The 13,323-nt window shown below is 31.5% G+C and overlaps 1 protein-coding gene across 2 annotated transcripts in view; it reads right to left on the reverse strand.

Moving 5' to 3' along the window:
• The window catches only part of COL11A1 (collagen type XI alpha 1 chain), a 219,223-nt gene that overhangs the window by 91,072 nt on the left and 114,828 nt on the right, over positions 1–13,323 (reverse strand). For both annotated transcript variants that reach the window (XM_050778638.1, XM_050778648.1), the window contains 7 exons: positions 12,407–12,460; positions 10,533–10,640; positions 7,456–7,509; positions 2,675–2,728; positions 2,354–2,398; positions 2,154–2,207; positions 2,002–2,046 (listed from right to left, as the gene is read on the reverse strand). In XM_050778638.1, coding sequence (XP_050634595.1) covers positions 2,002–2,046; positions 2,154–2,207; positions 2,354–2,398; positions 2,675–2,728; positions 7,456–7,509; positions 10,533–10,640; positions 12,407–12,460 — 414 coding nt within the window. The remainder of the gene's footprint in view (positions 1–2,001; positions 2,047–2,153; positions 2,208–2,353; positions 2,399–2,674; positions 2,729–7,455; positions 7,510–10,532; positions 10,641–12,406; positions 12,461–13,323) is intronic.

The following is a 13,323-nucleotide window of genomic DNA, read 5'->3' on the forward strand; positions in this document are numbered from 1 at the left end:
AAAAAGTGCCTAAATTTGAGCTTTAAATAAATAATGAATAATTTTTAATATATCCTAAATATCACAAAAGACCTAGTTATGACAAAAATGACTTATTCTTTATATAAAATTCAAATTTATCTAGTTGTCTTGGTTCTGTTGTTCCATTTTTGTTTTGTTTTCACTTAATTTGGTAACTTTACACCTAACAGCTATATTTAACCTTTAATAACCAGCATACATGATCTGCAAATTATGATTATGCAGGATTATATTTCATTTGTAGAATATCTTAATAAAAGTTTATGTATACATATATATATGCATGCCATATATAACTATATCATTAAATATAATGATAATTAGGGAGTCCTTTGAAATGGGCAAAAATAGGTATTTCATTTTCTAATCCAATAATACTACAGAATTAATTCCCTGAACTTTCCCCAACTCATATATTTTGAAGAAAATATTTTATGGCATTACCTTTGCCATGTTTCAACTGTGTGCTTAAGACATGAACTAAATAGTTCAAGATAATTAAAAATTCTTGGCAGAAAATGAAGGCATATTTGGGGTGAGATGTCTCATTAACTACAAGGAACATAAGAAATATGTTCTTCCTATATAGATATTGAAAACATATATGAATATTTATTGAAAATAAATCCACCTAGATTACTAAAACAGCAAAACAAAACAAAAATTCTCAAGAGGTACTTTTCTTACTCTCAAAGTGATTTTAAAAGTAATTGTACTGTTGGATGACAGTATTGTTATTTTTCAAATTAAAATGCAGTATCAGCAAAAGCATATTCACTTGTAAGGAAATATTGTTGATCATAACATTTTGGAAGACAAAACCAAATGCATGAGAGAATCAGTGGTGCTCTAAAAACAAAACTCACAGTTGTGCTATTTTTTTGTTAAATTGTTCTATTCCATTTAATTATTTAGCCATTTTAAATAATTTAAATGTATCTTATCAAAATGACTTTGACCATAAAATACTTCAAATGAGTGTATTATTTATGAGCTCCAAATTTACAGGATAGACCTAATTTGGGAACAGTTCATCAAGAGTGAGAAACATTTAGTGGAAAGTTAATTAAATATGAGCCAAATACTTAATGCAACTCTAATTAAATGTCTATTCTTGTGTGTTATCTACTCCCATTTTCGTCACGAATAAAAACTCAAGTTTTGCTCATTGCTCCTACTCAAATAAAAATTATTCATTTTCAGTTTTAAGTTATGCATTGCAAGGTGTTTCTGCCTTTTGTAAAATGCCTATTATACATTTCAAATAATAATATACAAAAATATATGAACCTGACTCCATACTACTGAAAATTATTATAGAATATGAAGAAATGATTCTAATTTCTTAAAGGAATACAGATTCTAATATTTAAACTTATATCAGGAGGATAGCCTTTTTAAACATCTGGCTATAAAAATGCTATATTTTGCCAAAAAATCCAAACAAAGGGCATGCTTGCTCATATGATTTGGCTACCTCTTATATCAATCTAAAATCAATTTACCAAACAGTTTTTCTATTTACTGGAATAGATGTTTTATCTTGAGTTGAATGTATATTGATTCTGGCTTAATGGCTACTAGTAGCTTGTTTTTTTACCAGCATAATATCGCTGTCAGCTCTGTGAACAAAATGAGTATCAATATGGAAAGCAAGCTGAGTGGAGAAGAGAGCAAAGACGTTTTAAGAGTATTTAAAATTTTTAAAATATATATTTTTGTCTTGACTATAAGAGTGATATCTTAGCCCAGTTACACACATTTTTTTCTCATTTCTATAACAAAATTAGTAGAACATGTTGATTAAGCTTTTTTATTGGTGAAGAGGAATAAATTAAAAGATAAACATTTTTAAATTCAGACTAGATTGTGTGGATAAACTTGCACATGTATTAGCAGATATACATCTTTTCTCTGAAATCTAAATACATGCAGAAATACTCATTTTCGTTGTATATTATATAGCTGTATCATACGTACTCTTTCACCTGGAGGGCCAGGAGGGCCATCACCACCTGAAGTGCCCTGGCACCAAGAAAAGAAAAGAAAAATCAGTTTGAATTCCTTCTCATAGCATCTGCCTGGAAAAAACACCTGCAGTAACATCCAAACAGAAAAAGTGCAGGTGCTACCTTTGGCCCGGGTTTCCCAGTGGGACCTCTTGCACCTCTCGAACCTCGAGGACCCTGCAGATGAGAACAAAAGATGAATCCGAACTAGTGCCAGGCAAATCCAAAGGCACTAAATCAATTTTTATTTTTGAAAAATAAATTATCTTGAAACACTAAATTCAATATGAAAAATGTACATCATTTTAAATCAAGGCACCTACCGTTGGACCGCGCTGACCCCGAGGGCCTGGTTTGCCAGCTACTCCCTAGCAAAGACAGTTCAATTTCAATATGCAGTATATCACAGTAAATTATGACTCTGGTGTGAGACTGAGTAGTCATGCAAGAACATCATTCATGCATTCATTCATTCATTCATTCAGAGACAGACTTGCTACAGCCCCAGGTTGGCCCGGAACTCCTGGATTCAAGCAATACTCCACCTGAGCCTCACAAATATCTGGGAATACAGGCACACACCACTATGCCCAGCTAAGAACATTTATACACACAATTCAAAACATTATATTTATATATCATACCCGTGCACCTTTCTCTCCATTGGCACCTGGAAACCCAGGGAATCCAGTGGAACCCTACAGTAATAAAATTAAATAATGAACAAACATGTCAATTAATGTTTTCAGTCACAAGATGTAATTTATTTTGGAACAGAGTGATTTTCACACAGATGTTAATATTTAAATCAAAAATATAAATTTTAAGATACCATCGAAGTAATTAAAAATGAACTTACAATGACATCTGAAATCCTGGAAGCATTGAAAGCACAAATTGATAAAACATTTTAGTTTTTAACCTTCTGAGTAAATGAACTAATCAAGAATTATTTCATCTCTTGTTATAAAATAGTAATTATAGGACATTTTATAGAAAACGTATTGCAGTGTAGAATTCTTTGTATTTGCTTCAACTCTAAAGAAAAATTCTATTTTCACAAACAGGAATAGTCAAATATCAAAATAGGAATTTTGGAAAATGTTTTTCCTGAGTTAATATTATCATATGTCTATAGTTACCACTTTTGAGTTGAGTATTTTTACACTTTTAAAACTGGATCAATTCATAGACTAAAAACCTTCCTCCACGTTTTCTATTTGGTGTTTGAACACAACTATACCTAGCTGAAAGTCTGTTTCAGACAGCCAGGCATTACAATTCTAGACATAATATTGAGATTTACGTTAGTTATGCATCAGCTAAATGCATCAGCTAAGTAAGTTTGGTATATTACTTATGCTCATCAAGTATAGATTTTTCTTCTGCAAAGTGAGGGCAATAATACACAACTTACAGGTAATTTGAAATTTGTGGGACTGAAAAAAATAATGCTTGGCATAAAAATAACAATGATACATAATAAATAATAATTAATGATACATAATAAATTATAATTATTTAAAAATGTAATAAGTTTATAAAAGCACTATTTCATTTACAAATGCCACATTTTACAGATGGAATACAATATAATCCCCAATAACCAAATGTACCATATGATCTTATACATATACCTAAATTTGTATCTGCTTGTTTATTTGATCATGATTGTGATTAGCTTCCCTCATCACTGTATCATAAAACAGAGAAGATTAGTGTTCACATCCTTGCTGCTCAACTTGTTAATTATGAGACCCTGAAAAGGAATGAGTGGAGGGTTTTCCTGTTTAAACCACTGTACGAATTAAGCGCAATAATACATAAAATGTTTAGCCTCTGCAAGAATACTAGACATCAAATTTTGCAAACTTCCCCATATATTAAGGGAAATATAACAAAGCCTTCTTAGACTTGAATACATTCCTTTCTTTTTTTAATCCACTCACTTGCACTGAAATACCCCTAAAAATAATGTTTCTCCAAGTGATATATGGCTCCTCTGTATCAGAATAATCTAGAGTAGTTGCTAAAAATATGGACTGCCAAGGCATACTCCACATCTACTGAAACTGAAACAGACTCTCTGGCAGTGAGGTCCAGGAATCTGCATTTTTAACAACTTCTCGGGGTCACATGAACTATGAAATCTGGGAAGTCTTGAAGCTGTATTCTCAGGCATGTACAGTTAGAATAGCCAGGTGTAGAGTATTACCCACTCACAGAAGGTAACTATTTAGCCCTATTCCCAATTTGAAAGTAGTCAATATTTCACACTTATCAGGAAGGTAAGATGCTATCAATTTGTATTTCCTACACCATGCTATTAAGGCAGGTAAATAAAATTGTAAGTGATGCCCTATGGCAGCTGATAGTCAAAAGAATAACCGGAAGGATGCACTGCTAAGCTGCTTTTTATACCATGTTTTCCTATATGTTTCAATACGTGCCTATATAGCTAACTTGTGATCAACCTGAGAAGAATTGTTAGGATGTGTTAATATTCACATACTGGGGAAAAAAATCTCTGCACATTACATTTTGAAGAGCTTTCAAAATCTCTTTTCTTTCCCTACACAAAATCAGATAGTTACATCTAGCACAGTATTACTATGTGACTATTGCAGGAATTGGACAAATGAGTATAATACAGTATGAAAATAGAAGTTTTGACAGGGGGGAGACAAATATTCAGTTCTGTCCTAACTAGAAGAGATAACTAAGCATATTTATAGATACTTCATTTAATCAAACAGATATTATGCACCAATTTTGTTTTTCATAAATGTATTTTCTTACCTAGAGTTTCTACTCTAGGAAATTGATAGAAAACACAGAAAATGACCAACCCACCAATTAATCAGTTGAATATATGGAAATGTTATTTTTTTTTTCCACATACAGAATTATCCCCAAAGTATATAATTTCTATGAAAAAGTATTACCTGTTTTTATACAGAAACACACAAAGGCCATAAAGTCAAGTGTTAATTGTGAAATTGGCTTGGTCAATAAATGTGAAACTAAAAACGTGAAATTTTTAAAATGCTGTCTGACATATAAAAGTATCCTACTTTAAAATAGATGTCATTTTAGAAACAGCTATCATTTTATAGCACATGTGGTGCTACATCTTTTTAATACCTTTATGGTTTATATTGCTACTAAGAAATTAATATGATGTCAAATTACAGTCCTTAATCTGCTTGAAAGCTACTAAGAAATTAATATGATGTCAAATTACAGTCCTTAATCTGTTTGAAAGAGACTGGTAATGGCATTTCACTTCAGTAAAATAAAAATTTAAATTCATTCAAAATTCATCAGCTTACACATAGGAAAAAAACATGAAGCTATCTTTCATCTTTGATGTCCCAGTCAGTTTTTCATTTTAGAACAGAGAAACTTAAAAGCTTTTTTATCATAGAAATAATAAATGAGCTATGAAAAGAAGCAATATGAAGAAATAAAGAACAAAATTCCAGACATTTCAGTAAAAGGATTAAAAGATGTTAGATACCTCTAGGAGGAAGCATTTCTGTTTATTCTGTTGCATTTTGTTAATAAAAACAATTCAAAGAATACTGATCAGAGAACTTAGGAAAAACCAGAATTTTAAATAAGTTGATAAAATAAAATTCTACTCATTCATGTAATATTGTGACAGTTTCCTATGTTTTTAAATCAAAACAAAACAATTGCAATTTAACTTAATAAATAGATCTAGAATGCATGAAGTAATGTAAGGATAGCTTGAGGTCCTGGATTATACAGTAAATGGCTTTTCTTGCTCTTAATATTTGTGAAAATGCTTGACATTGAAAGGAAGCTAACTGAAAGACAGAGCAGTAGTTAGAGACAATATTTAAATGATAAAAAGTATTAATCAGTGCCCTGAGTACAGCCAGGAAATATTTAAATATGCCCATATTATTTTTAAATCACAGATGGCATAAATCTTATTTTAGAAGGGTTCAAAGGCATTATATTTGTCCCCTGCTACTCAAGGAAGGAAATATTTTTTTTTGAAACTCAATGAAAAAAAATTGTAAGAAAAAGCTGTACAGAAAGTCTAAAAGAGTATTATCACATGGCAACGAGGGAACACAAGGGCATGTGGTTTCCATACTCAGGGAGAAGGGCATTTTTGTCTCCCATAATTATATGTGAAACTTATGAATAGATATATGTTTAAGAATGTTACAGAAGCAGGATTTGCCATACCTATTGTGTCTGTTATACCTAAATGGGTCAAACTCAATTAACTGATAGATTGATATAATCTCATGTACATATAATTAAAAGAATGATATACCTGAAACTATCATCATTTCTCTGTCCCCCTCCCGTATCATAACCACTCTGTTATTAATAATCAACATTTACATATTAAGTCACTTAAGCTTAATTTAACTACTCAATGCATCAAGTGCATCCTTAACAAAGTTTTATGGTAGGTTTGAGAAAAATTAGTACACTGAGGTAAATATGCATTTTTAAAACCATATTTTTTATACTTAAAATATGTATATTTCAAATAGCCACAAATGAGATGTGAGTGATACAGCGAATTGAGTGGTGGCTCCTCAAAAGTTATATACATATCCAAATCTGTGGAACCTGTCAATGTCACCTTACTTAGAAAAAAAAGTCTTGCCAAAGGCTATTAAATCAAGGAAATGAGATTCTCCTGGATTGCCTAGGTGATCCCTAAATCCAATGGCAAGTGTCCTTATAAGAGACAGGAGAGAAGAAGACGCACAGAAAAAAGGCCAGATAAAGAAGTGAATAGAGATTGGAGTCATGAATCCACAAGCCAAGGAATGTCTGGGGCCACCAGAAGCTGAGAGAGGCAAGGACAGATTTTGTACTAGAAACTCTGGAGGCAGTATAGCCCTGCGACACCATGGTTTCATACTTCTGGCCTCCAGAACTGTAAGACAGTGAATTTCTGTTGCTTTAAGTTAATAAGTTTGTGGAGATTTCTTACAGCAACGCTGGAAAAAAATACTCATGGAAATGAGGGTAACAGACAGTGTGAAAGATGTATTAATTAAAAAAAGAAAATCAAGTGGTAATATAAACCCTTAGGATAGTAGAAAGGAAATCAAAAGCTATTATTCATCAAATGTCATCCATGTTAAAACTTCCAGATATATTAGGATCATTCTTGTTCCAATTACAAAGAAGTACTGATTATGCCTTTGTTTCATGACTCCTTCTCCTAAAATATTGCAATCCATAATCACTTAAGTTCTTTGAGCTCCCTGCACTCCAGGTGTCCACACGCTCTATGATTTTCCTTTTGAAATTACTTTTAAGTACTCATCATAATATAGAGATGTTACAAACTGTAAGGTAACCATATGTGATTAATATTGTCTTCACAAAATGTTAATAAACTATAAATATCAAGTTGTTTTACCTTTGGACCTTGTCTTCCCGGATATCCTGGTAATCCTGGAACTCCAAGTTTTCCCTATAGTTACAATATATAATAATCAAAGTACTATTTTAAGTTGAATTAAGTTTACATAATGATTTCAGTATTTTTTCTAAATATTAGAATCACATATTGTACACTCAAAAGGAAGATTTGCAGGTTTTTATCATTATTTACCTTAATTAAGTTTCTTCATGTGAATTAGGAAATTCTTGATTTGAACATATTTCTAATGTTATAATGTTGCCTAACTTAACCTTTATTATATAAGTGATAGTGCCTTCTTTAGGTACATGAATCCTGAGATTGTAGAGTACTCTACACTTCTTTGTGAATTATAAAGCATGGTTAAAAATACTCCTAAGCTTTTTCAACATTGAATACTATTTTAAATTAGTTGATGTAACTGGCACAATATTTAGATTTTATCACTCCAACTAGAGTAAATCTTTTTGATAAAATTATTTCATTTATCCCAGTCTAAATATAAAACAAGGGATCATGAGTTACTTAACTTTTCTCAATGAGTAAGTAAACCTAGATATGCAAAGACATTCAGAATTAAATTTTAAGCCAAATTTCTTCTTTCACTCTAACATGTTGAAATATCTGGACTAATAAATATAATATGTGTTGAGAGTTTTAGCTAATAATGATGGTTTTTGTGGAGTGTTTATTCCTCCAAGCAGATAATCGAATATACTATTTTATTCCAGTGCAACGAGGTTGCCTTTCAATCTGAAAGTGCTAAAACAAAATTTAAGTTATAATGAAGTCCAACAATGTGTAACAAATACCAGATGGTTTAAAATATTATCCTAAACAATTTACTTCCCTAAAATTTCTCTCTGAACAAAGCATTAATTTAAAAAAAAAACACGTAGAAAGATAAAAATAAATGAATTGAATAAAATATGTATGTGGAATTTTACCATGCATCCATTTCCTTAATAAGATACTTATAAAAGCATACTTCATTTATAAAATATTATTTACTACTGTCTTAAACATTAGAAAGCATAATGTATCATTTTCAATGTACATTGAACAACTAAAAATGGAAAATAAACACAAGTTCAAATTTGTATGTGCATTGATAAAAGATAAACAGAAGTTTCTAAATAAAAATAAGTATTTTACTAGATGAAACAAGGCAAAAAATTAAAAGTATGGTTTATGACCTTGTTACAGATTGAACTAAAGAGCTGTCCATGTCATGATCAGCATTGCATAGATAAGTAGTCTTTAGATGGACAATATGCAAACTAACCCTAAGAAGCATACTTACAATGATGTCACCTTGGATATAGTATCACAGCTTGTTTTATACCATCAATTTCAAGTTAAGTAAAATTATCTAATTCTGATCAGAAGCTATTTGTTTTCTTTGTTAATTACCACATTAGAATGTATGGATATACTCTAATTCATTTTAGAGTCATTTTAAAATAAATTCTGGCAGAAAGTTTGCATTTTCAATAGGATGATAGGCAACTTCAATAAACTAACAAATACTAATGAAATGTTACAAAAGAAAGGAACTGTGAGGTAGGTTAAGCTCCTGATTTATCACAATAGATTGTGTGACCGTTTACACATGATAGAGCCTAAGAAGACAGGAAGGTACCAGGATACCCTTTTAACCACTAGCGTTGAGCATTTTAAATGAAAAGATTTAAACGTCTCAAAGGGCCTTGTTTTCCCCTGATCTTTTTCTTCTGCTGCCAAATCACTATAACAGTGTTCATTAATTTACAATTAGCAATGTTTTTTCCAAGTGTGAAACTGCAGAAGTTTCAAAGTATAAAACCCTGTAAGAACTGTCACATTAGATGATTCATAAGGACATGAGGAATTTTCTATTTGTTTATTCTTATTCTCTGTATAATACCTATACCATGTATTTTCTTTCTGAGATACAATGGTTGGGACTCCCATTTGTAATTTTCTTAAATAGCATGAAATTTCTTTATGGCATGTTTGTTGTAGAAAATATAGACATATACATATAGAAAAGGAACCATTTGAATTATACCAGCAAGATATTATTGATATTTTGCTTTAGTGTATATAATGCAATAACATTTGTCATAGGCTGTTCTCATTTTTTAAATTTAGCTTCATAGTACATTATCAAAAATTTGGCATGCCACTAAATACTCCATGAAGTCAAATTTCAATGTTGCCTAATATTATATTGCAATATGAATGTAATGGTTGCAAATATTTTTGACACAACACATAATGCCCAGTGTCTCTCAAAACAATGAATATTAGAATTATCTGGGGATGTTTTAAAACATATTGATACTTGTGTCAAGCCCAGATTAAAATTAAAATCCCTTGAAGTTGGGCCTGAATACCAGTATTTTTTAATAGACTTATGTGAAATGCATGTTTACGTGGAAAAAATAAAAGATGATTCTACTTGGTCCAAAACCATAAGTAGATCCTCTTTCATTGATTATTTCATCCTTTAATCGTGCATCCTTTAATTCTCAACATCTAATGTGGAAGAACTCTAAGAGTAGCTGATTCTACATGGACAAGGAGGGCATAGAGGACTAGAAAATAAGGAGAGTAACAAAAGAAGTGTCTATCTCATAATCATACCTCTTAGGAGTATTTAACAGGAATAACAGAATTCTCTATTTAATATAGACATATATACACACACACATATATATGTAGAATATATATACATATATGAAAGAAAAGGAATCATCTGAATTCTGCCCACAAGAGATTATATTTTGCTTTAGTGTACATAATGTGATAACACTTGTGATAGACATTTCTTGCTTTTTTAAAAAATTTAACTTCACAGTACATTATAGAAAATTTATCATATCACGAAATACTTTATGAAGGCAAATTTTAATGTTGCCTAATATTACATTGAAATGTAAATGTAATGGTTGCAAATTTAAAATGATAATGAAAAATTTTATCTTTAATGTATTAAGAACTCAATTTCTGACACCAGTTATTGAAAGAATTTAAAATGATGTGAAACATCATTTGCAAGTGTACCGGTGAATTTAAAGTTATTTACCAACCTTTTCTCCTGCTTGACCTGAAGGACCTGGGTCTCCAGTTGGGCCTGCTCGACCTTTCGGGCCTTCAGGGCCATCTTCCCCTCTTGGGCCAATCTGACCAACTTCTCCCTGAGGCACAGAATAACAACATTCTTATGAATGAAAATGAAACTTCTTTACAAAAATTATAACAGTGAAAAAATTATGACAGTGAAAGAGATCTGATTTAACAAACTCCATCTTGCCTTTTACCTTCAAACTGCCCTTGATCATAACAGGGCATGGGGCAAGATAACATTCGGAGAAATATACTTTATAGTTCAAATGATGATAGTTCTTCCCCAAACAAATCTGTCTTTATAAACACTAATACAAAACCGCAAGGTTAGAATTATGAGAGGGGTGTGAATTCCACTAAAATGTAGGCATAGTAAAGAATTACCAGCCATTGGTCTGAAATTTACAATTTTTATAACTTCCCTAATTACTCCTGTAAATAAGATTGGCCTGTTGAGGTGTCTTATCAAACTTCTGCATTTGTGACAACCAGCTGACTCCACCCAGACCAATGACTCCTGATTTAACTGGCCCTGTGGTCCCCAGCCAGAAACTGAATCAGAACAGAAGGACCATTTTTCCACCCCCCTATGATTGTATCCTCAACCAAGCAGCAGTTCTCATTTCCTAGCCTCCTGCCCACCAAACCATCTTGAAAAAACCCTATCCTCCAAATTTTTGTGGAGGCTAATTTGAGTAATAATAAAATTCCAGTCTCCTATTCAGCCAACTCTATGTGTACAGAAAGAGTCAAATTCTTTCTCTGTTGCAATTCCCCTGTGTTGATAAATAGGCTCTATCTGGGCAGCAGGCAAGATAAACCCATCAGGCAGTTACAAAAATACATTTGGAGATTGAAAGTCATAAATTACAATCTATTGCAAGAGTTTTCAACTTTGGTGTGTTTACTAATGTTTTTGTTCATGGCAAAGAGGCTTGAAAGTGACTTCATCAATCATTTCATGTTTAATAAACTGAATACAGTCTGACATTTGAAAATCTACAAAAGTCTAATCCTACCATATATGACACTAAATTGCTTTTAATGCATCTGTGTTGCAGAGAGAGGGAAAAAATAATAATAAAGATTGGTCAGTAGCTTTGGAAATTACTGTTTGGAACACAAGAAAAATATCTCTATTTTGTACTTGGCTTTTATCTTTAATGTTTAAGAACTTGTATATGGATGCTATTGCCCCCAATCCTGCATGGAGACTTCATTTGTATTTTAGGAAAACAAATATTTTCTATAGAATGCTTCTTTGTTCAGATACCAGCATATTAATCAGGTACCAGCATATTAATTAAAAATAAATCTTCCCAATAAAGCATTTAATTTGCATTAGATAACTAATATTTCTGTTTGTTCTCTATAATATATTACGAGAAAAAACTACTATTTTTACATTCAAAAATTGAACACCACCATATAATGAAAATTCATGAAAGTTGCACACATATACTTTCCAGGCAGCATAGCTCATTATATATGAACAAAATTTAGAACAAACTTATCAAATTACTTCTAGCAATTTGATCATAACTTTCTAATGTCCTGTGTATAAACAATACTAACACGTGTGTGTGTGTGCACGTGTGCGCGGGTGCATGTTTATTATGGAACTTACGGAAATATAGCATCTAAAAGACAATTTATACTACACTATCTCCACAAAAGTTAAAATCCCTAAATCTTAGTATAAAAACTTAAATGATTAAAGACTTAGGTCGTACAATCATTTTATTTATCATATGCTTACTATATTTAAAGATAAGCAAAGGAAAAAATATATATATATTAAATTTTATGTACTAGTGCACATTTTCTTTATACTTACTCTGTCACCTTTTAGACCCATGTCACCTTTGAATCCTGGAAAACCATCTTCACCCTAAAACATTATAAAAGGAGTTTAATCAGTCCTTTGGAGTAACCTAAAATAGTGCTATAAAAATGTATGTGTTGATAATGAGGGAAAATTATTTTTTAGAAATGTGAATGGTAGTTTTTAAACTTACTCCTCCCTTTTCCAACTCCAGCCCCAGATTCTGATCCCCACTGTCATCTCATTTTTTCACAATTATTGGCTATAAATTACGCTAGGACATTTTTCACAAATATGTTCATTAAATCTTATTTTATGAGGGAAATAACCATTCTCCCATAAAAACGTATATTCTATACTAGTTCAACAAATAAAAAGTAAATATTTAGCCAGGTGTGGTGGTTCACACCTGTAATCCCTGCACTTTAATAGGCTGAGGCAGGAGTTTGAGGCCAGCCCGGGCCACATGGCAAAACCCCAACTCTACAAAAAAAAATAATAATTTTAAAAAATTAACCAGGTGTGTGGGTGTATGACTATAATCTCAGCCACTAAAAAAGCTGAGGTGGGAGGATTGTTTGAGTCCAGGAGGTCAAGGCTGCAGTGGGCCATGATCGTGCTACCGCAGTCAAGCCTGGTGACAGAGCAAGAACTTCTCCCCACAACAACAACAACAACAAAGAAAAAAAAAAAAGGAAACAATTATCATTTTAACTTTGTATTACAAGAGCTCTGGAGTAACAAAATGAATAAAATAATTTTCCCTTAATTTACTAATTTGTGCCTATAAATTTTATATCGTGTATTTTTTATCATGTCCATTAGATAAATGCCTTCTAGCTCAATGTGTTCTGTATCTTACAATCTTCTTTCAGGTAAAATTAATTATATAAAATAGAAATTAATAATATCCTTTACAGGTAGAATTG

This window comes from Macaca thibetana, chromosome 1 (genome assembly GCF_024542745.1).
Source record: "Macaca thibetana thibetana isolate TM-01 chromosome 1, ASM2454274v1, whole genome shotgun sequence".
Lineage (NCBI taxonomy): Eukaryota > Metazoa > Chordata > Mammalia > Primates > Cercopithecidae > Macaca > Macaca thibetana.